The following is a 25,065-nucleotide window of genomic DNA, read 5'->3' as shown; positions in this document are numbered from 1 at the left end:
GTCCTTCCCTCACAACATCCATCAATCTTTTCTTTGGTCTTCCTCTCACTCTTTTGCCTGGCAGCTCCATCCTCAGCACCCTTTTACCAATATACTCACTCTCTCGCCTCTGGGCATGTCCAAACCATCGAAGTCTGGTCTCTAACCTTCCACTGTCTCTAATCCATACATCATGGCTGGCCTCACCACAGTTTTATAAACTTTGTCCTTCATCCTAGCGGAGACTCTTCTGTCACATAGAACAACAGACACCTTCCTCGCTTGGACCATTTCTTCACTTCCTTCCCACTGCTCTGTATTGTTGACCCCAAGTATGTGAATTCGTCCACCCTCGCTATCTCTTCCCCCTGGAACTTCACTCTTCCTCCTCTGCCCCCTCACATTCATGCACATATATTCTGTTTTACTTCCATCTTTCTAATTCTTCCTCCACCTGCTCCCTGCTTTCACTGCAGATCACAATATCATTTGCGAACATCATAGTCCAAGGGGGTTATACTTATAACTAAGTTTCACTTTCGTAAATTATAATATTGGTTCTGCTTTTCTCGAGTTGAGTACTGAACCCGCCTAAAAAAACTCCATATCACTCATTCTCATCATTTTAGGGCATGAGATTTGGATTGTTCTGAGTTATGAGGTTATGTTACATTCTCTGAACAAGATTTAAATTCCAAGCCATGTTTTGTTTTTCAGGTGGAAAAATTGTATCCTCCAAACCCTTTGCACCTTTGAATTTTCGCATAAACAGCCGGAACTTGAGTGGTAAGTGCTAGTTTGTCATCTTCCAACTAATCAGTGATTTGTTATAATAGCTTTGATCCCTCACTGTCTGTCACCTGTAGATATAGGCACAATAATGCGTGTGGTAGAGCTCTCGCCACTGAGGGGCTCCGTGTCCTGGACTGGAAAGCCAGTCTCCTACTACCTGCACACCATAGACCGCACCATAGTAAGGAAAGCTGTTTTTCACTATAACCTGAATGCTCTTGTAACGGTTCTCTATGTTGTCTTTAGGCCTCCATCGTGAGTTTTTTGCATGGACTTTGTATAAAAGTGTAAATTTCATTTCATAAAACACCTTGGTTTTGTCATACAAGTGGTCATATTTCAGTTTGAGACAAGTTTTGTATCTGCTTTGTTCATATTGGCTAAAGGCTGCATTGCGGTCGCGTTGCATCACGTGACCGTTGCATTGGATCACATGGGCCGCTTTCCGTCACATGACGCGCAGACCACAAAACATGTTGTTGTACTTGGAATGCCATCGAGATCGTTTCTGGAGATCGATTGGTCCATATTAGTGACATGCTGTGAAGACTTGCTTAGCGTTCCCCTGCTACCATCTACGCCACCGCCTTCATCAGTTTTGCAGCATAATTAAACTAATTATCTGGTCATCTAGGTCCCTTTGTTGTAGCACTGTTCGACAGTCGCGGTTATTATTATTACTAAGTTTCCTTTTTATGAAAGGAAAGTAAAAATGACTACAGGAAACTCCATCCTGTCCTAGCCAAATTCTGCTCGTGGGTTGCTCTCGAGTATTAAAGCATAGTGCGCGCGGAATAGCCGCTGTGACGTGCAAGTATAAAGGCTTGAGACCGCCCCCTTTCCTTTGAAAAGTTCCCTGTGTAAAGATCCAGTCGTGACACCATACATATTCATGTTTACAGCGCTAGCTCGGGAGTGGAGAGGTAGGGTTTTTGTAGGATTTTTTTTTAGGTAGGATCTTTGCTTGTGACATAGATAAGATTGAGAAATTTTAGTGATCTGACCTAATGTCTGGAACCCAGAAATTCATGGATCATTTTAATTCATATTTCACATTTAATGAGGCACCATACAGAGAATATTTCATCTCAAATACTGGGAAAAGTTGGTTTGGCATAGTACAGAACCATTAAAAAAAAAACATACTTTCAACCAATAATTATAACGTCATGTAAAGGAAGTTTTTCATATACACTACCACCAATGTCTAGGAAACTCCTAAGACCTATTTCAATTAATGGTTACTGTATTTTTGTATTGTTTAATACGACGATTGAAATAAGTATTTAATACAGCACTATTTTTCTCACTAAATATAATTCTAGTGGTTTTATTCACATGAAATTTTCACCAAATATTGGGAACAACACAAGTAATTCATACATACAAAAAAGTACAATAAATGAGATCAGAAATTAAGTTGTGTGTCATCATGTGAAATGACACGGAAAAAGTCTTGAACATATGAAGAAAGGAAGGTGTAAAGACTCATGGAAAATCAAGACAAGACCTAATAGTTATTGTTAACCAAAGATATCTATATCCTTGTCAGTGCAAATGAATATGAGTTGGCTCAGTCCTAAGTGATGGACTAGCAAATGGTCTCATTGTTAAGGTGTGAGTCAAGACGCAGCTGAGGAGTAAGAGGAGAAAGCTCTCTCAAGGCCATCACAAACTAATTGTTGCAAAACATCACGATGTCATTGGTTACTGTGGCATATCTAAACTTCTAAACATTCTAGTGAGCACAGTTGGGGCCATCTGTACGTTGAAAGCCAATCATGCCACCATAAATTTGCTTCGATCAGGTGCTCTTCACAAGATTTCTGACAGAAGAGTGCAAAGAATAATCACGACAGAGAGCCGAAGACCACCTGTGAGAGCATCAAAAAGACTTGGAATTAGCAGGTACTGTTGTCACAAGGAAAACAGTATGTAATACATTCCACCGCCCTGGCCTGTATGCACGCTCACAACAGGCCAAGACCCCAACTCCCGAGAAAAAAAGCATGTCAGAGCTTGTTTAAAGTTTGCTGACCAGTATTTTGACAACACAGTTAAATACTGGTAGAATATTGAGTGGTCCGTTTGGATGCCACAATGCAAACTAGGTTTCGAGGAAAAATGGCCCTGCACATCACCCTCAAAACACCATATCAAAAGGTGGAAATTCGAAGGTGCAAACATAATGGTGTGGGGCTGCTTTTCAGCAAATGATAATGAACTTCACAGCATTGAAGGAAGGAATGGGCAAATATAGAGAGACGTTCTTGACATATCTGCCATCCACGAGGATGATGAAAATTAAATAAGGGTGGACATTTCAGCAGGATAATGATCCAAAACCGACTGCCAAGGAAACTAAATTGATTGCAAAGAAAATGAATGAATATGAAATAGCCCAGCCAATCACCTGCCTTGAATCTAATTGAACATCTTCGGAAAGAAGTGAAAGTCATGGTCCATAAGAAGCCCGCAGAACCTTCAAGATTTGAAGACTGCTTGTGTGGAGGAATGTGCCAAAATTACACCGTGGCAATGCATGCCACTAATTTCTCCGTACAGGATGCATCTTGAAGCTGTCAAAGGCTTTTGTACAATGGATTAAAGTACCAGTTGGCGTGTTCAATACTTTTTCCTTGTGATTTAACATTATTACACACAACTTAATTTCTGAGCTCATTTGTTCTACTTTATTTGTATGTATGGTTTGAAATGTAATTTCAATGGCACCTTTAGAAATATATTTAGTGAGAAAGATGGTGATGCTAAGTATTTATTTCAACCACCGTATATAATGATTCATATCAAATCACTGATTATTCTCATGAGCTGGCATTAGAAAAAAAAAACAATTATTGGCAGTTGCATCTTCACTCAGTGCTCATATTAAAACAGGATGAATAGATTGAATCAAATGTATCACACCAGTCACAGAAGATCTAAATCAAAGTTCTTAATTCACAAAATGTTGGTCGATAATGCTCTTATGAAAGCTAATATAATTTACAAGTCTGTAGTGCTATAACATTGCTCATTCATATGGTTTGCGGACTATCATAATTTGCAGAGGTTTACACACATGATCAGTATTTAAATGTGGAATACCCTTGTTTACTATCCAGCTTTGACTCAAAATATATTTGAAACATTGAGATGTATGGTTTTTGCATTTAGGTTACATTTTTTTTTAAGTCATTCTTTGTTCCTGTTTTTCAGCTTGAAAACTACTTTGCGAGTCTCAAAAATCCTAAACTCAGGGTAAGTACTGTTATTCAAATTCTAAAATGCTTCTTTAATTATTGGAATTTGTGGGTCAAATTTTTATATCTCCATTCAGGAAGAGCAAGAAGCAGCTCGGCGACGTCAGCAGAAAGATACTAAGGACAGCAAAAGCAATAGTACCACGCCCACCAAACCTAAGGAACAAAACAAGGTAGAACGTGCTATCATTACTCCAGCGGTACTCAACCTTCTTTGGGTCATGAGTTTTCTCACAAAGCAGTATTTTTGACAGTTGTCATAGAAACAAACGGGAACAAATGATTAAAAATTATACTGAATTTTGTTGTAATTATTGCAAGCCCACTGCTTCTTTTTATTATTCATTCTGGACTCACGGGAGAGAGGGCTTTGTGCAAGAGACGCTTTTGTTATCTTACAGATTTCGCATTGTTTGCAAAGAAAAGGAAAAAATATTGCCACATAACAATTTGAACGTGATAGTGTGCAAATTAATACAACCAGGTTTTTTGAGCGGAGGGGTCGTAAAAGAGATTTCAATTGTGTTGTACAAGTTTTAGGTCACAGGTGAAAGTTTTAAGATGTTTTTTTTTTTTTTTTTTTTTACCTTACAAAACCGGGCATTTTAACTGGTGTATAAAGACTTTTTGTATCCACAGTAAGTCCAGGCTTCTCCATTTTGCTTTGATTGCCAATATCATTGCCAAAAATCCTTATTCAAAAATAGTGTTGGGAATGTAAGCAAGTAATTCGCTCCTTTTTTGTGCAAACTGTATATTATCCTCGGATTTTATTCCAGACTTGTCTTTTAATGCTGGGTTCGTGGCTCCCTTGCGTCGTTTGGGGGACTGCCGCAACATATTACACAGAGCGGTTTCTGTGTCACGACCACCTATAGTGATCAAGCTGAATTTTAAGTAGGACTGCCTAGATTCTCTTAAATGCTACTTTGTTTTTCTGGCGATATAGAGTTCTCTTCTTAGCTCTCATCCCCCCCAAGACACTAGCTTATGAGCTGACTTTTTTTCCTACTCCCAATCATGTGACAGGGGCACAATGCATCTAATTTTCAAAACAAAACTTCTTTCAGGCTTTGAGCAATAAAATATTTTTGCCCAGTCTTTCCATATGGCCCAGCTACCACTACCTGCGGCACAGTGGTTATTGATCGCAATTACAACTTATGTAAAATGAAAAGTGCCATCTTTGACTATAATGTATACATTTGTGATTTACAGCAGGACTCCTGTGGGGAGGAGGAGTGCCCCCCTTTGGTGACTGTGGTCAAGCCCCCCGCCAAACCCCGTCAAACTAAACTCTTGGCCAAAGGTCGGAAGCTGAACAACAAGAAGCGGGGCCGACCCAAGAAGGCGGCGCCGGCTGTCGACAAGAAGAACAACCAGAGTGCGTTGGATTTGCTGCACGCCAAGACCCTTTCTGCAGCGCCCCCTCAGGGTGAGAGGAACACACAATACTCCATTCGTTGCTCTAATATTGGCTTTCTGACTCCTCTAATTTGCTTTTGTTGTGAGCGCAGATGCATACCTGCAACCACGGAGTCCCTTTTACCAACTACCTCCTAAGGTTCAGCACTATCCAGCCAATCAAATGCTGCTGAGTCCAACCCCTCCTGGTCTGCAACAACTGCTAGGTGAGCCAAGCCCAAGGATAACCGAACCCAGACCAGTGAGTTACGTGAACTCGAGTAATGTCTTTCATTTACTTTGTGACCCGTATTTTAACAGATAACATCAAAGTTCAATACCTCCAGTTTATGGCCTACATGAAGACTCCTCAGTATCAGTCCAATTTGCAGCAGATTTTAGAGCAGGAGAAGGTAATTTATTAACTTTTTCTTGTATAATTAAGTCACATTTGCATCTATTAGTTATTGAGTTGACTTTTCTCAACATCCATCTTATGTCTAAAGTCCTATCGCGTGTGTCTTGGCTTTTGTCCTTAGCAAAAACACAGGGATTTATCCATGCAGGCTGAGCACCTCCATTCCATCTGTCAGTCTCACAAGGACAAAATCAAAGGTCTCTTTCAGACCAAACTGGATGAGGTGGGTACTGCTCGCTTTTGATCCCACGGCAAAGGTCAAAGCAACATGGCGTTACTGAACATCATGCTTTGTGATGCGCTTTGTTTTCGTTCTCTAACTTCAAAGTTACACAATTCATTTTCTGACTTCAGTTTGGTTGACTTTCAACACAGAATTTCCGACTATATTCGGAATCATTCGTTCCAGACCCTGAACTGTCATCATCATTAAACCAAACCTTTTAATATGATCAAACAAGCCACAACATATAAATGGATTGAAAACACTTATTGACTTGACTAGATTATCTGATGCACCACATGCATTCATGCATCTCATATTTCAATATTAACCTCACACAAGTGAGAAATTAAATTAAACAGAACCAATAAGACCTGTAGGTCTCTCCTCGTTAGGGGCAAGTTGGACCCTATCCCCGCTGACTTTTGGGTGAGATGTGATGTACGTCCAGAGCCAAAATTCGGAGCCCAAACCGTTGAACTATGAAGCAGATAAGCTAACCACTGGACCACCATGTTGTTGACCTTGAGATCTAAAGCAATGTAAAACATAACAGCCTTTTGGTCACTGGCTGCTACATTGACACTTTTACTCAGTGATCCTTGTCAAGTGCATGACACCATAACATTCTAATCAAAGGCTTTTGTTCACAAAAGGTTGGCCAATACTGACTGCAATGGAGTCTGGATCAAGCCATCATGAATAGTGCTAAAAACAATTGAAAACTAGAAAACCTCATACAAAGTAAAACTATGAATCACACTAAACATAGCTTGACATAAACAGTACTTCTACGTGATTACTAGACATAATCTCAGCTGTTATGACAATGAAACGATACATAACAGTAGACAAAAGTATTTGGACCCGGCAAGAGTCTTAAATGCTTTAAATTAGTCGGCAAAATGCCTGCAGTATTAACTGAATTTACATCTCATGAGATGCGCTGTGATAGTCTTGTACGGCATTTAAGGCATATTTCTCGTGAAATCTTTTTTGCTAGCTCTAACTCTTTTGACCTTCACAGTACCATTGTGCAGTTTCCTCTTACCAAATACATGACTCAATCCCACATGCTGCAACACAGTGTTTTCTTCAAGGGCACTCACTCTTGTCTGCCATGTTAAAGTGATTTTGTGTGTGTGTGTGTGTGTGTGGTGTGTGTGTGTGTGTGTGTGTGTGTGTGTGTGTGTGTGTGTGTGTGTGTGTGTGTGTGTGTGTGTGTGTGTGTGTGTGTGTGTGTGTGTGTGTTAGCTGGGAGTGAAAGCTCTCACTGTGGAGGACCTGCTGCAGGCACAAAAGGAGATTTCAGCCCATAACCATCAGCTTAAAGAGCAGACCAAACAGCTTGAGAGAGACATGGCTGCACTGAGAAATCACAGTGTGATGTTGGTGAGTCATTTTTCTGCCATGTTGTTTTAAATTTATCCGTCTATCCATCAATATTCTTCCTCGTAATTGGATTCGAGTCACAGGGGGGTACCAGCTAAAGCAGGGAAGTCCAGACTTGCCTATCTCGCCGCTTCGTCCAACTCTTCCGGTGGGATCCCAAAGTGTTCCCATGCCAGCAAAGAGTCTCTTCACCGTGTCATGAGTAATTCTCAGGGCATCCTTATGAGATGCCCAAGCCAGCTCATCTCACTACCAGCTGGAATCTGACTCTTCCCAGATGACCATACTTCTTGCCCTATCTCTCAGAGAGCCTGGTCACCCTGCAGAGGAAATAAATTTGGGCAAGTTGTTTTTTCGGTCATGACCCACATGTTATGACGATAGGTGGGGGTAGGAGCATCCATCGACTAGTAATTCACCTTTGAGCTCAGCACTTTCATCACCACAACAGACCGATCCAGAGTCCACATTACTACAGACATTTCCTTTATCCGGCTGTTGGAAATGATGTCCATAAGGACATAGGATCAGTGACAAAGGGCAGTCTTGGCAAAGTCCATCCCTCACTAAAACCAAATCCATGTTCAGTGCAAAGTAAATCCTTACACAGGTCATACCTGGACTGAACAGCCCGCAATAGGGGGTCTGATAAACTCTTGAGAGTAACCTCCACAGGAACCTCCCGGGGCTAATGATCGAACATCATGTAGACTGCTGGCCCAAACTCCCATGCACCCTCCAGAACCCTGCATAGGGTGTAGCGCTCTGGTTCACTGGTCCACGGCAAACCCAAAAAAAGCCGCACTGCTCCAATTCAATCCAAGATTAGACCCTCCTTTCCAGCATCCAAAAGAGACCTTACCAAGGGAGACCGCTGATCGTGATCTATAATTAGACCAAACCTTCTGATACCACTTTTTAAAAATGGGGACCACCACCCCAGTCTCCTAATCCAGAGGCACTGTTCTTAATGTCTACACAATGCTACAGAGGCATGTCAACCAGGACAGCCCCACAACATGCAGAGCCTTTTGGAAGTCCAGGCGGCTCTCGCCTTTCAACTCCTTCTGACAGGGGACTCTGGCAGATATTCACAGCGAACCCTCACAACACGTTTGAGTCCGCCAGGTCAGACTGGCATCTTTGCACACCATCAGAGCCAACACACCACCAGCTAGTGATCTGTTTACAGCTCAGCCCCTCTCTGTTATTCATATTAGTAAAACTATGTCTTCACCGTTATTGGTAGAATTGTGTGAAAATGACACATACACTGCCATGATGATACCATAGAAATACACCCATTGGTGTCGTAAACATACCCGCATTTGCCAGAACAACACAAACATTAATAAACACACATTGTAAATCTCAACTACATCTAAACTATATACAGTATATTACAAGACTCATCATTGAATAAGCAATGTAATTGCCGATTGCATCAATTGGAATAATCTATGTATTGTTTACTTCCGTGTTTACTTGCAATTTAGATGTTGGGAAGAGTGTTTCATTTTGTCGGTTAGTTTACACATAGCATATCTGTCACTTGGAATGTACCATGAGAAATACACGGTTGAAAAATCTGATATAGGCCTTCTGAATTGGTCACTTGGACCTGCAGTGTAAATCCTACCAAAAAACTTGTGTTTTTCCTGATGAGTGTAATTTAAACCGAGTTTGGGTTCTAGCTGAAGTCTCGATGTGAGGAGCTGAAGTTAGATTGGGGCTCTTTGAGTCTGGAGAGTCTATTGAAGGAGAAGCTGGCCTTGCGGAGAGAGATCTCTGAGAAGCAAAGACACTGCTTGGAGTTGCAGGTAGGGTGTCTATCAACTGTTTCCCAGTTTTCAGCAAAGTTGCTTTTCTGAAGCGCTGCTAGCTATTAAGTGGATAATGTTCTGTGTGATGTTAGTTATTGTGATGTTTTCGGGCCTGTTGAATAATGGAATGGCTCCCTCTGGTGTTTCCAGATTAGCATTGTGGAACTGGAGAAAAGTCAAAGGCAGCAGGAGCTGCTTCAGCTCAAATCTTACAGCCCTCATGAGGGTTCCCCTTACCGAAAGAACCTGGAATCCCGTTCGTCTGGTGACATGGACCTGTCCAAGTTTGGCCTGCCTTCAGTCCCAGCTCTCAATGGCGTAAGCCCGGATCGCTCCATCAACGGCACCCACTCTCCCTCTTTCGACCGTGTAAACACAAAGACGGAGCTTCTTTCACGCTATCTGCCGATCTCTCCTGACCACGACATTGGGGCGGCTATGCCCGAGGCTCGACAGAGGCAGCACATCTCTCACGCTCTTCCCGACTACACGCGCTTCTCCCCTGCCAAAATTGCATTGCGTAGGCACCTCAACCAGGAACCCACTGCTGCTAACCACTTGAGAGGCCCTGGGCTGCCCACACACAGGTCGGTAGCTGCTAAAATTTCAAGTTTGGGAATTAATTGTCACATCATTATCAATATTTCGTTTTAGAGGGGAAATAGTTGGGCTTCACTCACCTCTCGGAGCCAAGCAGAGCAGCCCATCTCCTAATGCATTAGATGCCCAGAATACTCAGAAGAGCACTGAGAGGGTAATCAATGTTTTCTTTTTATGCATGTGGTTTGTTCTTCTGGTTTATTCTGTCATTTCCCCTTCAGGGTGGGAAGGAGAAGAGTCCATCTACTCAGGTAGATAGCAGTATCACAAGCCTTCCAATAAGTATTCCACTGAGCACTGTTCACCCAAGCAAACTTCCAGTCAGCATTCCACTGGCCAGTGTGGTGTTGCCCAGTCGGGCTGAGAGACTGGTGAGTTTTTTATTTTTTGTTTTTTTTTTTTAATACAATTTCACTTGTTACTTGGCATCACAAAACGCCATTTTTTGTGCATCATTCCAGAGAAGTACTCCCAGTCCAGTGTCTCAGGCCAGTCAAATTAATGGTAGGTTATGTCTTTTGGCTTCTGAATCTTTCATAATACAAAAATCTATGGGTATAAACATTAATTAATATTTTTTGTGATTAAATGCACCACACTGAACTGTAATCACAAGAGACAATATTCTTTGTTGATGAGACAAATGCTCTTTGGCATGATAGCTCGACATCATGTTTGGAAGAAACCCGCCATAGCTCGTCACCAGGCCTGGGAAAGATAAATGGAGCAATGTCCAAAGAAATCCTGGATAAAAACGTGTTTGAGAGCACTTTCCCGTCAGATTTTGACTGTTCATCTTTTAACGGTAGAGCAACATGAAACACACAACCAAAATAATTGAAAGGGGTATCATCTGGACTGACTGTCACCAACCAGAGCCCAGATATCAATCCAATTTTAAATTCAATTTAACATGTTTGTGGAGATCCGAAAATGGCTCTCCGTAACACTCTACATTGAACCCAATGGAATTTAAGAAAGACTGTGAAGAGAGGCTAAGCTGCCAAAAGACTGGTGTGCCAAGCTTGTGGCATCATATTCAAAGACTTGAGGTTGTAATTGCTGCCAAGGGTGCATACACAAAGCAAAGGCTGTGAATACTTAATGTACATGGGATTTCTTCGTTTTTCAGTTTTTAATTTGCAACTTGTTTGCAATATGAGCTGTTGTGTGTATAATATTCAGGGGAAAACTGTCATTTTTGAAGTTGTAAGGCTGCAACGTAAAATCTGAAGTGGACCATTGTGAATTCTTTCCTGATTAACTGTTTTTTTTTTTTTTTTTGTTAACTTGTTTACGATTCTCCAACTTCTGCTCTTTGTACAGTAAGTACACTCTAATTGTGCTTCACGGTCTTTGTTGTTTAACGTAGGATATTCATCTAGCTCAGGACTCATGAATGGAGGTCCCCATCCAGAGGAACAAAATGGTGCTTCTTCATCACCTCCACACACAAACACACTTCTGGCGGGACCCATGAGCAGAGGAGGTCCAATCCAGAGCCCCCCACTCAGCACCGGAGGGGTTCTTCATTATGCAGACGGACCCCCAAGGATTCTTCCAGAGGACAGCCAGGAGCGTCAGGAGACAGAGTCAGACACGGAGCCCCAGGACAATGAATTGCGAAGGAGAATTTTTTTCTCTTCCTCATCAGCAGGCAGCGTTGTCACAGGATCACGCCTTCACCATCATGCCAGCAGCTCAAGCAAGCAAGGATATCTCAGTAACCATGGAAACCACAACCACCAGTCGCCCAGCACACACAGCCAGCATGGTCACACGCCCCCCATGCACACGTCATCGTCACAGTCCACACACGTCCTCGCTCCTCAAGAAGGACGTAAGCGCGGTAGGCGGAAGCGTGGCTCCACAGGAGCCGTCATAGCCAGCGGCTCCCCAAAGAAGAGGTCATTCCCCGGGATCAGTGCTAACAACCACTCCTCCGGGTCCCCACTGAACATTAATTCCATGGTGAGTCACCCTGTGAATAAACTTAAAGACCCGAGCATCAAGCGTGAGCTCACGGTTGCCGTCATCAACAGGTGAACAACATCAACCAACCTTTGGAGATCGCCGCCATCTCCTCGCCGGAGCAATCGAGCCGCAGCCCCGCCGCAACAGCCCTCGACCAACCACCGGTTCTGAAGAGAGAGCGCCCTTTGGAAGTTAACGGTACCGGTCGTTACTCCTCTGCCCCCAGCACTGATGATGAGGACTCGGGATACCCAGCTGACAGCACCAGTTCAAGGTAATTCAGTTAAAACCAGTTAAGTACATCATATAAGATTGTTTTATATTTATGCCCCAAGAGTGTTTTCTATCCAAATATTAACTAGTGTAAGTATGACTTGAGGAATAAAGCAATATGAAATTACACAAATAAGGCCACAAAATGCAATCTAAGCACTCAAAGGAACAACTGCATGATTGAGGTAAATCTTTCAAAAAAATTAACTAAATTTCATTGTGCCTTTTACCATTTATGTTGGTTTTTCTGTGCTTTTTTCCTTGTAGGATTGAAAGAAAAATCGCTACAATATCCTTGGAGAGCAGAGAAGGACCCGGTAGACTTGGAGATAGTGAAAGAGGTACAGATTTTTTTTTTTTTTAAATCACTATTTAAAATGTTTCCAATGGTCTTTATAATATGCTTGTCTGTCACATGGGTCTAGCAAAATACTGCAGGAATAGAAAAAAAAAATAGTTTCAGTGTTACATATACAGCAAAAATGCTGATTTCGCTGTATCTTGTTACAGGCATTTGCCATTTATTGTGCTGTTTACGCCGGAAATATTCTGTAGAGGCCATTTTGCTCTCTAAATTCACTTGGAATTTTGCAAGTGAGCTACTTTAGGGTGCCAAGATTCTAAGCCTAGTCTGCCACTCTGAAGAACAACACGTCGAACAGTCTAATTCCAACAATGAAGTGCCAATATGTTTTTCAAACAGCAATGAAGAAGTGCGCACTTCATTCACGCGGGTTTCGACTTTGTTAGAACAAATGAGCAGTCGCCTTACTGAAAAACGTACAATAAGACTATAATGTGTAAAGGAGGTTCCTTGACAAACATGATTAAACACCTCCAGACTAAGTAATGGAGTGCCTCGTCTTTGAAGTGCCAGGTCCGATCTTGAGCCTTAGCAAAGTCACAATCGACTGAGTAAAACAATAAAATGTCTTAAGTTGGCAAGTCATCTCAAATGCATACGGTCTCTAGATGGTTCAAGTCCTCGCTGGAGGAAAGGATTTACTTTGTGACCATTGGAGGTGCTACATCTCAACAAATGGCAATGACATATGGGGTCCCTCAAGGGTCAGTTCTTGGAACACTCTGGCTATTCTACCCTTGGGCCAAATTTTCCAGAACTGAGCATTTAGTGGGGCGAAAATGCAAAAAGCTATTTTATAGACACATTTTCAGAAATAGGCAGCTCACAAAAAATGTATTTGATTGTTTGATTTCACACGTGATGGCAGGGCAGGCACTCTAGAGTAAACAATTGTTTGTGGGTTTTTTTTTTTTAGTTGCTTTTAACCAATTTTTGTTGTTTGTTTTTTTTCTTCTTGTTCCTCTTAATTCTTCTTGTTGTTTAGGCCGGAAGTCAAGTAGCAGCAGTGGCAACAGCACAGGAAGTGAGGCATCCTCATCCTCATCGATGTCCTCTACAAGCAAATGGAAGTCAACCTTTTCACCCATTTCTGACCTCAAGCAACCCAACTCTGACCCAAGACAAGGGGGCTCGCCGTTTGGAATAGGAGGGTCAAACTTGGACACTGATTACAAAAACCACCAACAGCCCAGGAAGGGGAGCGATGGGGAGACATCCAGCTACATGAATCCCAACCCCTTCCTGAGCCAAGAGGCTGGCAACCGCACCGCTGGGAGTGGAGGAGGCCAGGCTGGCAGCAGTTCTGACTCCCGCCAGGTTCTCCAGAAGCAGAAGGCTCCCCGTGATTGGGAGCTGAAGACAAGCAGCAGCCATTCCAGTCAGAATCTCTTCATAACTGCTGCTGCCAGCAGCGGTGCGGGCATTCTCAGCGGCAAAGTCGGCGGCAGCCCTGTCACAGTTTCAACAGGATCTTCAGTGGGTCAGTACCTGGGCTCTCAGTTCCCACTCGGAGGGACTTCGGTCTTACAGTCGTTGTTCGGGGCCCAGACAGGAAGCTCCGGCGCGAGCGCGAACGCACGACTGGTCAACGGACACTCTGGCCTGGGCAGCTTCTCTAGCGCTGGGCTTGCAGGTGGAGCAGCAGGAGGTGAGTAAATGCTTTTGATTTCTTATCCCAGTCTTAAAATTAGAAGGCAGACAGAGTAAGGGTTAGTGGTAGCCTTCTAATGAAAGACAGGGAACAGAACAAACCCAGCACCAGTGAGGTAAGTGGAGGCCCAAGCTGCTGCTGCCGCTCTGTCTGCCTGGTTACTTGGCTGTCTGTGCTGCTTTGCTTTGACTGGCTGCTTGGGTGCAGTTGCAAACGCCCTCGGAAAATGCTGCATACAAAAAAAAGTATCGATTTGATGAGAACAAAAGTTTTTTTTTTAAATTTTCTGTGGGTGTAGTTGTCAGTCATTTCTTTTGCACGCTAAAATCGCTATGCAACCACTTATGGTTTTAAAGGAGACGTTATTTTATTTATCTTTTCTATTTAATTTAAAAGTTCTTTTGTGTCCTAATAATAAAAGGGGTCTGGCATTCTTTGGTCAAAATACACAAATGATGAGCTTTAGTTAAGCACACAGACATGTTGTGTGGCAGTGTTTTAGGTAGAAAGATGGCAAGTCCTTCTCAAGAGATCACCAGATGTTCACTCTTCTGTCACAGACTACAAATTACGGTATTTTAAGGAGCCACTGGCTAATTTAACGATATAGTAATTGATAGGGACTGAGACCTGCTGCAAATAGCGAGTAATTGGAGGCAATGTTTTTATTTTCCAGTATGATTTGTCACCTGCCCACAAAGCCAAAACTAGCAATACCTGGTTTAACAACCATTAAATAACAGTACACGATTGGCCAGGAAATTCACCTGACTTGAACCCCACTGAAAGTGCATAAAGGAGGAAGATAAGGGAAAAGAGACCCCCAAATACATAGAAATAACACTAAACAAAAACTCCCCTGAAACTAAAAAACACTTTTTTCCCAGATTTTTATTTAAATAACATTCACAGAACCCAGAACAAAAAGTAAGTGAACCCTTAGATTTAATAACTGGTTTACCCTCCTTTGGCAGCAATAACCTTAACCAAACCATTCCTGTACTTGCGGATCAGTCATTCACAACACTCGGGATGAGTTTTGCGCCATTCCTCCTTCTAAAACTTTTAGTTCAGCAAAGTGTCTGATGGGAATATGTCATGAGGTCATGCCACGGCATTTCAACAAAGGGATGAAACCAAAGGTGAATTATTTGGGGGGAACTCTGATTGCCATTTGTGGAGGAAAAATGGCAGAATATCAGAATGTTATCCCAGTTGCAAAGCGTGGTGGAGGGAGCTTTGTGGTATGGGCATCCTTTGGTACGTCAAGGCCTGGACAACGCATCTGTTGTAAAATTACTTCACAAGTTTATTCATATATTTTGCAGGAGAACTTGAGGCCATCGGTCCAACAATTGAGACTCAAAAAAGTGCTACAACAGGACAATGATCCAAGAAACAGAAGCAAATAAAGCAGATTGTCTTCAGAAGAAGGAAATATGCATTCTGGAGGTGACCTGTCTGATGGTGTAGTCGTGCATAGACCTGTCTTTGGTGCGGGCAGCTTGGGATCGATTCCCGCTCAGTGACGGTGTCGATATCTGCCCTGTGACTGACTTGCAGCCAATTCAGGGTCTAGTCTGCCTTTCGCCCAAAGCTAGCTGAGATCGGCTCCGGCTCTCCTGTGACACTTGTGAGGATAAGCGGCTTGGGTAATGGATGGATGGAAAGTGGCCAGTAAAAGTCTTGACCTCGACCTGCTTGAAATGCTGTGGAACTGCGTCAAGTGAGCTATTCATACCAGACAACGCAGGAATCTTGTTGAACAGCAAGAGTTTGATAAAGAGAGTGGTCCAAAATTCATCTTGATCGTTGTGCACGTCTCATCAGCAACAACAGGAAATGTTTTTCGGATTATTGCTGCCAGACGAATGTCAACCACTTTCATAAATCCCAAGTTTTACTTGCTTTTTCCTCCCCATCTTGTGAATATTTTCTATAAAATTATTTTAAAAATAATTGTAGATGATGCAGTATTCGTTCAAAGCTCGAATCTGTGATTTATGGTGCCCCCTAATGCTAAAATTCAGCATTAAAGCGAAGGCTTCATCACTTTGATATGACGGTCTAAATTCTTGTCCAGCCTCCTCCTCCTCCTCCTCTGTACAAGCGATTTAAATAATCTGGTTTCAAAATATGTCCCCTTTAAAGCGAATGCAACTTTTTTTTTTGTTTGTTTATTTTGTGACACTGGTTTGACTCTTTTGCTTTGTGTGTGCTTGTTTTAAGATTAGCTTGGCGCTACCTGGCTCAGCCCTCGCTTCTCTCTTTGTCCCCCACCCCTTCCCTCCTTTTCCTCTTCTTTGCTACTTGAATCTGCTCCCCTGCTGTCTTGCCCCCGCTCCCTCCATTTCTGCTATGATTTGCAGGTACCTTTCTCCACAGTGTTACCTCAGTATCCTCCCATCAGTTTGGGATTTCGCTGCCCACCTCCGGAGGCATCAGCTCTCTGCTCAGTCTCTCCTCCCAACCCGCTTCCATGCGACTAGCCTCCGCGCCCTCCCCTCTACCTCCCTCCCTATCCCAGGCCCACGGTCGCACACAGTCAGTGTTACACAGCCCCTCCCCACCCATGCTTTCTCTTCCTCCTCCGCCGCCCCTGCACAGCATCGCCTCATCCTCCACCTCGACCCCCACGCCTGCCGACACCTCTCAAACGCCCCACTTTTCCCGTCTCTCCCAGTCCTCCCTCCATCACCAAAGGATGCCTTTGTCCCATGCCCTCGCTATCTCCTCCTCTTCCTCTCTCGTTCTCGCTCACACCTCCTCCTCCTCCATGTGTCGTCCATGCGCTGTGCACTACTCTCCACGCTTGCCCCCGCCACCTCCCGCCAGCAGCTCAGGTGTTGGCGGGAGCATACGTAGGATTCAGGGCATGCATAGCACATACACCACCACTACCGCCACCCCACTCCCCGGCTCCCGACCAAGATAGGTTTTGGGGGTGAGGGAAACGGGGAGGGTGGTGTAATGGGCAAACAAAGAGAGAGAGAGTGAGAGAGAGGGAGATGCTTGTTGGGAGTTGATTTTTCTATATAAACAAGGTAAGGCAAACCTTCAGTTCTATAAAAGTCATTTTTCAGATATGACAGGATGTTTGTCCCTTTTCACTGCACTGTCCTGGTTTCGATTAAAATTATCCATGCATTCATTTTTGACCGATACTCTTGGGTAAGCCTATCAGAGTCCACATTTTGTTTTCACCGTGAAAAAGTGTCCAGTCAATCTCAGCACATCGAGACTATCCATCTATCCATTTATTTTTATTGAGTCAAGGCACATTTTGTTAAGAAAAATGTCAGGACACATCACCGTCCAAATTCCACAAAAACAGTCTGCATGAGTGGTAGATTGATTTTTAAATTATTATAATCCTGTTTTACACATCTCTTTTCTCGACTCTCAATGGATGCTTTACAGTCGCATACATTATTCATTTAATCACGTCTTGGTGGTGGTAAACTACGTGTGTAGCCACAGCTGCCCTGGGGCAGTATGGCGGACTCATCGCTGTCTTTCTCTGCCTCCGCCCCCTCCAAACATCACCAAACATCCAACCACATTCATTCATGGGCGATGTGGGTTAAGTATCTTGCCCAGGAACACAATGATTACATGCACTCGGGCGGGGACACAAATTGACCCCTCCGTACAGGGCACTTAACCACGCCTCCTGAAGTGACGTCACGCCACGTGCACTGACGTAAGACAAACAGTAAAAATGGCAAATACAATACAATACATTATGAACTGAGACAGACTCCATGCTTCTGATTTCATTCAAATCATTCACACGTAGCAATGTTATGCTAGCGGAGAACGTCTCATTCATTTATACGAGACGTGTATTAAAAATCAAATTTAGGGCATATCTTCGTGCAAACACAGTCTGGTTAAGCTTCGGCCGCGAGCCAGCAAGAAATCAATACGTTTGTGCAGTCCGATCATCGCTAAATATCGCTCAACAAAGAATAAGTGTGTCAATCGTTCACATAACCCAAATACGCGATAAAACGCTAAACCTATACTGGACCATGCAATGTTGTCTGAGAAAATGGGCTTTGGTTTATGCAGATCTCTGGCCTCTGATTGCTCAGTGACGCGGATTGCGCAATATCCACGGAGGGGTCAATTGACAACAATTTAGTTGCGTGGCATACCTTTATCCTCTAAATATGGGCTATGGATTTTTTTTTTTTCTTAGCACGGCATGCTAAAATTTGCGCCATGATCAAGCCTGTGAAAGGTGAAGTGGGGTACACGCGCGCATCGCCGCGACTGCCGTAAATAGGAGGCCTTCTTGCTTGAACACGCCTTTATGTCCGTGCGCTGGACGTATTGGCCACACCTGAATCAAGCGACGAGGTGGATAATAGTCCAACATCTTTTTTTTTTGGGCACGCCGTCACACAATCAACCCAATACGAAGTGGAACAGTGCAGTAGGAAAGGGGCATTTTACTGGTCTGTCGTAGGAAAATCAACTTAATATGTCTTTTGTTTTGTGTTGCTTTTCAGGTAATTGCTGAAAACTACCTCAACATCAGATAAACTATGCAAACGTCAAGGTGTAGACCCAAGGCACTCTGCACCTCCCTGACTGGTGCTTTCACACGTCTGTACTACCAGACCGCCTCCAAGACCGGCTTCTGTACTGGGGCGCACACTCACACATACACACACATACAGGCGCGCACACAGACATTCAGTGCAGTGATCACCGTGAGCAGAATTCAAAGGAACCCCGTTTAGATGTCAATTGCTTCGTACGTCTTTCTGAGACATTAAGAAATGGATTTTCATCTCCATGACTTATTGGAACAAGCACACGACTTCCTGTTTCGGAGGAGCCACTTCCCGTTTGACCCGTTCATTTATTCTGCTCAGATGTCAAACGTTTTTTTTTTTATTTCTTTTTTTTTTTTTTTTTCTTTCGTCTGACGTACGAAACGGGATGAGGAAAATCATGTTTTGATGAAGTTCACACTGGATAAGAACATATAGTTGCGTTTGTAGCATTATGGTTTTGTATAATTAGGACCCACCCATCTTTTCATAAAAAAGTAACCAAGAGGTTGTTTTTTTTTTTTTTTTTTTTAGCAGGGAAACTAATCGGTTTGCTTTATACTCATGGAGCTCGTTTCCTAACTGGATCAAAGGTTTTCGCTCACGGGACTAACATATCAGTGGAGGCGTAACTGTCATGCATCCAAATTGTTTACTCCCATTTTTTTTTTTTCCAGCCTTGTTTAGAAACGTGAAAAGGTGTGATCATGATTTACTATTCTACTATGAAATGGTGCTCTGTGTTCGTTTGCTCTGGCACTGCTGTTAAGTGAAGATTAATCCAGGTAGATAATATCAATAATAATTACGACAGGAAACAAAAAACGAGGCACTGCGCGTTTCTATATTTATTATTCATGTTTTTTCCAAGTGGCACTACTTTGAGCCCCCTCAAAGCAGGATGTTTTTTAACCTATTCTTAAGCTAAACTTTTTTATATTTATTTGAGCTGCTGGGCACCGTGGGTGTAAGCCGAGGTTTTACAACTCTAAAATGCGTTTAACGTACGCGCACACACACACACACACACAAACACACACACACTGGGAAAATCCTTTTTACCATTCATCACAACAAACTACTGGACTGCATCAAACATTTATTTTTGTGTTGTCGTTTTTGTCTTTGTACTGTGAATATGATTCATTCTCGACTGTACAGTTGTTAGATTTATATATTTATGTCCTCCTATTTGCCTTTTTTTTTTTAATCCTAAAATGTTGTACAATGCAATATATGTGACTCGCTGTCAAAAAACAATGGTGCTAAATTTGGACCGTGCCTGATTTTATTTATTCTTGTAGTGAACACATGCTGTACACAAGGACATTTTTTTGTGTTCATGCCCCCACCCCTTTGGCCTTTAATTTCTAATATTTAATATTGTATTGGGCTGTACAACACTTTTGGATCAAATTTCAGTGGAAGAAAAGGTTTTGTATAAAAACGCCAATGCAAAGCTATATTTAATATGTAATTATGTATGTCTAAATATATATGAGAGGAAAAAAAAATCTATCGGTGCTGCATTGTGACTCCCACATTCAGTCTTCAGCTACCACATGACCTTAAAACGTGGCGGCGTGCACACAGCTACGGTGTGCCGAGGTGCTGTAGCGGAGAGAACACGGCGTGGATGTTTTTCCTGTCGTTTTTTTTTTATCTTTTCATTTTCTCAAGTCTCTGCAGGAAACAAAAAACCCGACAAAAGGTGCTTCTGTTTTACACGTGGAATTAAACAGTGGTGCAAACAAGTGATGTTTTACGACCGAGGCCCGTTTGTTTGTTTTTTTTGGAGGAATTTGTGGGTATTGCAAGAGCCGCACTGATGTAAAACACGTTTTGTGTATGTGCATGTGACTCCTGTTTGATCACAATTGCTTATTGTAGGGGTGGAGAACCTTTGGTCCGTGGGCTGCATGTGGCCCGTAGAGAAATTCGAAGACCCAACACTAATTTCAGAGGAACTCAACAGAAAAGCCTAAAAATATGACACACAAGGACACGTGCAGTCTTCTCCCAAAGTGTTAAAAGCGACAAGGTAAATTCCTTTGTTTTTGTTGTATACTGAAGACATTTGGATTTCAAATCAAAAAGATGAATATGGGACAAATGTTCAGAATTCCAGCTTTTATGTCAGGGTGCTTGCATCTAGATATTAAACTATTCAGGACAGAGCACCTTTTTGTTTGAAGCCACACACTTTTTAAGTGAGCAAAAATATTGGAACAGGTGTTTAAATGCAAATGAATCACTTAATATTTGGGAGACTCCCCAAGACAGGTTGTGTCAGGAAGGGCATCTGTCGTTAAAACTGTCCCGAATAAATATGAGCGTTCATCTGAGATGTTACAGGACAAGCCGAAAGAAACTTACTTTACTTAATATTTGGTAGCATAACCCATATTTCCAATAACTGCATCAAGCCTGCAACTCCTTGACTTTACCAGACTTGCATTTTTCATGTGAAAAGTTTTTCCGGGCGTTTGCTGCAGCCTCTTTCATTTTTTTTGTTTTTGGGATTTTTTTCCTTTCAGTCACTTCAGGAGGTAAAATGCATGCTCTGTTTCAGGGATGTCAAACTAATTTTTCTCGCGGGTCACATTGTTGTTCCAGTTTCCCTCAGAGGGCCGTTATGACTGAAACAAAAATATTAAGTCATCTCATCATATTTACATCATCAATTTATGAACTAGTTTTGGAATCAGAAATCAATGGTAATGTTTATCAAGTATTCATGTTTAGTAACACAAAAATGCTTGTAATATCTCAACTTTATCATTTATGAGATATGACAATTTGAAATTTTCATCCAGATTTTCACAAGAATCATGGAAATTGACACTTAAGATTTGGCTTCGCGGGCCACATAAAATCATGTGGCAGGCCAGATCTGGCCCCCGGTCCTTTAGTTTGACACCTGTGCTCTATTTGGTTAAGGTCTGGTGAATGACTTGGTCAGGGTAAAACCTCACAGTCGTCCCCGCCCATTAAATCCTTGATCGTGTTTGGCCTTATGTTTTGAGTCACTGTTGCATCATGATGCTTCTCTTGTTAGTTTACATGGATACGAAATGCTTTTGTAGACTTAATAATTCATTCAGCTGTTACCATCATGAGTTACATCATCAATAAAGACAAGTGAACCCGTTCCAGAAGCTCCTATGCAAGCCCAAAACATGACCTTACGTCCACCGTGCTTCACGGATGAGCTTGTTTTTTTCTCCATACTTTGGCCTTTCCATCACTTTGGTGTTTCTTTTTTCCAACGACTGCTATTGATACCTTTGGCCTTCCTCTTCCAATGGCTTTTGCTCAGTACACTAGTAGTTGTTCTTTTTCGGGACATTCCAAATTGGATTGGCTATGGCCACTGTTTGATCGGCGTTCCCTCTTCTATCAGCTTCAAAAATGGTTTGCTTTTCTCCCACAGACAGGTCTCTGGTCTTCATGTTTAAAAGCAAATGCGGTTTTCACAGGTGAGAACCAAGAACATGCATGCAAACATCTGTTTAAGTAAGTAAGTTTCTTTCGACTTGTCCCGTTTGGGGGCGCCACAGTGTGACATCTCAGATGAACGCTCATATTTTTTTGGCATAGTTTTTACACCGGATGGCCTTCCTGACGCAACCCCTCTCGGGGAGTGGAGGCCCCAGTGAGATACGAACTCGCGACCCCTGGTTTACCAAACCAATGCCCATCAGTCACATGTTCCAATACTTTTGGTCGTTGGGAAAGTGGGGTGGCTTCAAACAAAAAGTGCTCCAGCCTGTGTTGTTTAACACGTATAAATGTGTAAATACCACAAAATATAAAAGCTGGAATTCTTTTGTGTCATTCATCTTTTGTTCTATAAACAACAAAAACTTCCATGACTCTTGGAGGAGACTGTAATACATTACTCAGAAAAATGGCGGGATGTTGGTCTTTCGGTTGAAATTTGAAGATATTAGCCAGAGCTGCTGCAGTGGTACCATGACACATTCGTAAAGTGTCAGTCGTGTGAACGTTTTGAAGTTTTATGTTTTGAAGTGTACATGTAGAATGAACTAAAAATCAAAAAGAGGTGATGAACTTAACTTGTCGAGCAGAAATCTTGATTTCGTGTACTTTCTGAATCCTTGTGGCCCCCTCCATCTTTTGGATGCGACCCTTGTTTTGTCATGGTATCGGTCCAGCTTTACGCCATACTTGCAGAAAAGCTCCTCAAGTCCAACTTAACAGGTGCACGAGGCCGCAGCAGTGTTCCCATGAGTGCACAAGAAAAAAAATTGACACCTTGACAGTCAGTTCCTTTATTTTTATTTTAGCAGATGTTTTTTCTCATATACTACAGTCTGGTTATCATTACAGTTTTGACAAAAGTCCAAAAAATGAAAGTCCTCTTTATTTTAAACCTTCCCTAAACGTGTACAACTGTTCAAAGTTTCACCCGAACTTTCTGTTCCTTAACAAGGAGCTGGACGGCAGAATTCATGCCAGGTGTTTTGATCGGTGGAAATATTTATGGGACATTTACGACTTTGCCTTTCCTGCTGATGACACTCCGCGATGTCCTAAACTCAGTGGCTCCTTGCTGTTTACAGCCTCACAATGTCGAGGTACCCGCCGATCCATTCCGAAATGTCTCGGTCGCACGATGTCAAAATGTGAACAGCGTTCAGAAGAGGACTGTTTAAAAACCGGATTAGCAAAGGAAAGTATCAATTTGGCCTTTCAGCTCTTTGTTTGAGAACACTTAAGTTTCACGAAAAGTACTCTGATTATTGAACAGTTGGGCATATCCTTTCAAATGTGTATTTTCAAGGTTACAGCACGACTTTACGTTCAATCTGAAACTTCACCCAAAAGCGCAATATCCTGAACATTGTCTTGTGTATCTAATATCTGACCGGACGTTCCCCACCCACTGTAGTCTGTAGCCAGCACTGAGTTGGTTTTTTTTTTGTTTTTGTTTTTGAATCATTGGTGTTATTTCTGTCATGTCTCCACACGATTTAATTTTGTCTTACAGGTTTTTTGTCCTATTTTTAGAATTGCTATTCAAACAAGGCAGCTCGCGGGACCTTTGCAGCTATTCATTGAAAAATGCGACTCTTATGCTGCTGTTTTCTCTCTCTGGTCAACTTTCTATGGAGGACTCGTTGCGCAGCTTTTCGGGATGTGCAAGTGAGAACCGACTTTTTAATCACAGCTCGCAGACACTTTTGTAGCTCAATGTAATAAGGAAAGGGATGCAGAGGTTTTTTTTTAATACAAACTACAATATTGTCACTTCACTGGTACAAAGGCTTGTCAAAATACCCAGAAAGGTACACAGGATTACGAGTACGGGACAGTAAGATTTCCCTGGGAGAACATGAAATGACTATTATTGTTGCCATGGTGATTGTATCCGTACCATTTGCCCTGAAGAGCAGTGGAAGGATTTCAGAATTTTCTCAGTAACGCATTCATTACCAGCTGTTTTTTCCATATTGCCAGCTGTTGCGGATCATTTTGATTGATCTTTCAAGACCCACAGAATATTGAGTTCTGGCCCAGACAATATAAGAACCGAAAGAAAGAGCGGACTTTCATCAGAAAGTTTTTATTTTTTTTTTTTTCTCTACTCAAAAAATAATCTCGAGTCAAAAGGGGATGCAATGCTGCCATCTAGCATCATTAAAAGTTTTTAATGCCACAATTTCACACAAGGGAGTAAAGTAAAGTTTTCACAGTTCTGAGGTCCCTGGTTCAATCCCGGATCTGCCTGTGTGGAGTTTGCATGTTGTTCTCCCCGTGCCTGCGTGGGTTTTCTCCGGGGACTCCGGTTTCCTGCCACATTCCAAAAACTTGCAACATTAATTAGACACTCTAAATTGCCCCTAGGTGTGATTGTGAGTGCGACTGTTGTCTCTCTCTATATGCCCTTCGATTGGCTGGCAACCAGTTCAAGGTGTACCCCGCCTCCTGCCCGTTGACAGCTGGGATAGGCTCCGGCACTCCCCGCTACCCTTGTGAGGAAAAGCGGCAAAGAAGATGGATGAATGGATGGATGGATGGAATTTCACACAAAACCAACCAACACAAGTCCAACTCTTCCATGCCTCCCTATTGAAAAATGTACTTGGAAAATATATTCGTGGCAATAAATTGGTTGATTGGACTTGACTAAATTAAAGTCCACAGCTGTATTTTTTTTTTTAACAAAAAATGTTTTAATAGATTTTACATATACAAACCCAACGTGTGTGTGTGTGTGTGTGAAGCATTTTGAACTTGAGTATGCTTCAGAGAAGTCATAGCGAAGCGTAACAGATATAAAATAACAAGTGGGCTCAAGCATGCTTTAATTTACCGTG

General features: G+C 42.4%; 1 protein-coding gene across 7 annotated transcripts in view; it reads left to right on the top strand.

Moving 5' to 3' along the window:
- The window catches only part of dot1l (DOT1-like histone H3K79 methyltransferase), a 41,389-nt gene extending 16,482 nt beyond the window's left edge, over positions 1-24,907 (top strand). The window contains exons 10-30 of one of the 7 annotated variants that reach the window (XM_061825062.1): positions 697-765; positions 846-952; positions 3,991-4,032; positions 4,112-4,207; positions 5,253-5,469; positions 5,552-5,665; positions 5,760-5,851; positions 5,978-6,079; positions 7,334-7,471; positions 9,166-9,291; positions 9,445-9,881; positions 9,949-10,048; positions 10,116-10,265; positions 10,356-10,398; positions 11,267-11,865; positions 11,937-12,142; positions 12,409-12,482; positions 13,491-13,985; positions 14,058-14,153; positions 16,526-17,200; positions 18,674-24,907. In XM_061825062.1, the coding sequence (XP_061681046.1) occupies positions 697-765; positions 846-952; positions 3,991-4,032; positions 4,112-4,207; positions 5,253-5,469; positions 5,552-5,665; positions 5,760-5,851; positions 5,978-6,079; positions 7,334-7,471; positions 9,166-9,291; positions 9,445-9,881; positions 9,949-10,048; positions 10,116-10,265; positions 10,356-10,398; positions 11,267-11,865; positions 11,937-12,142; positions 12,409-12,482; positions 13,491-13,985; positions 14,058-14,153; positions 16,526-17,091 (3,869 nt within the window). In that variant the 3' untranslated portion in view covers positions 17,092-17,200; positions 18,674-24,907. Of the gene's footprint in view, positions 1-696; positions 766-845; positions 953-3,990; positions 4,033-4,111; positions 4,208-5,252; positions 5,470-5,551; positions 5,666-5,759; positions 5,852-5,977; positions 6,080-7,333; positions 7,472-9,165; positions 9,292-9,444; positions 9,882-9,948; positions 10,049-10,115; positions 10,266-10,355; positions 10,399-11,266; positions 11,866-11,936; positions 12,143-12,408; positions 12,483-13,490; positions 14,154-16,525; positions 17,201-18,673 lie in introns of those variants that run through there. The other 6 variants (XM_061825061.1, XM_061825060.1, XM_061825065.1 and 3 more) reach the window with 6 other exon arrangements.
- Positions 24,908-25,065: the final 158 nt, after the last annotated feature.

This window comes from Syngnathoides biaculeatus, chromosome 7 (genome assembly GCF_019802595.1).
Source record: "Syngnathoides biaculeatus isolate LvHL_M chromosome 7, ASM1980259v1, whole genome shotgun sequence".
Classification (NCBI taxonomy): Eukaryota; Metazoa; Chordata; class Actinopteri; order Syngnathiformes; family Syngnathidae; genus Syngnathoides; species Syngnathoides biaculeatus.
This window is presented reverse-complemented; position numbering and strand designations above follow the sequence as displayed.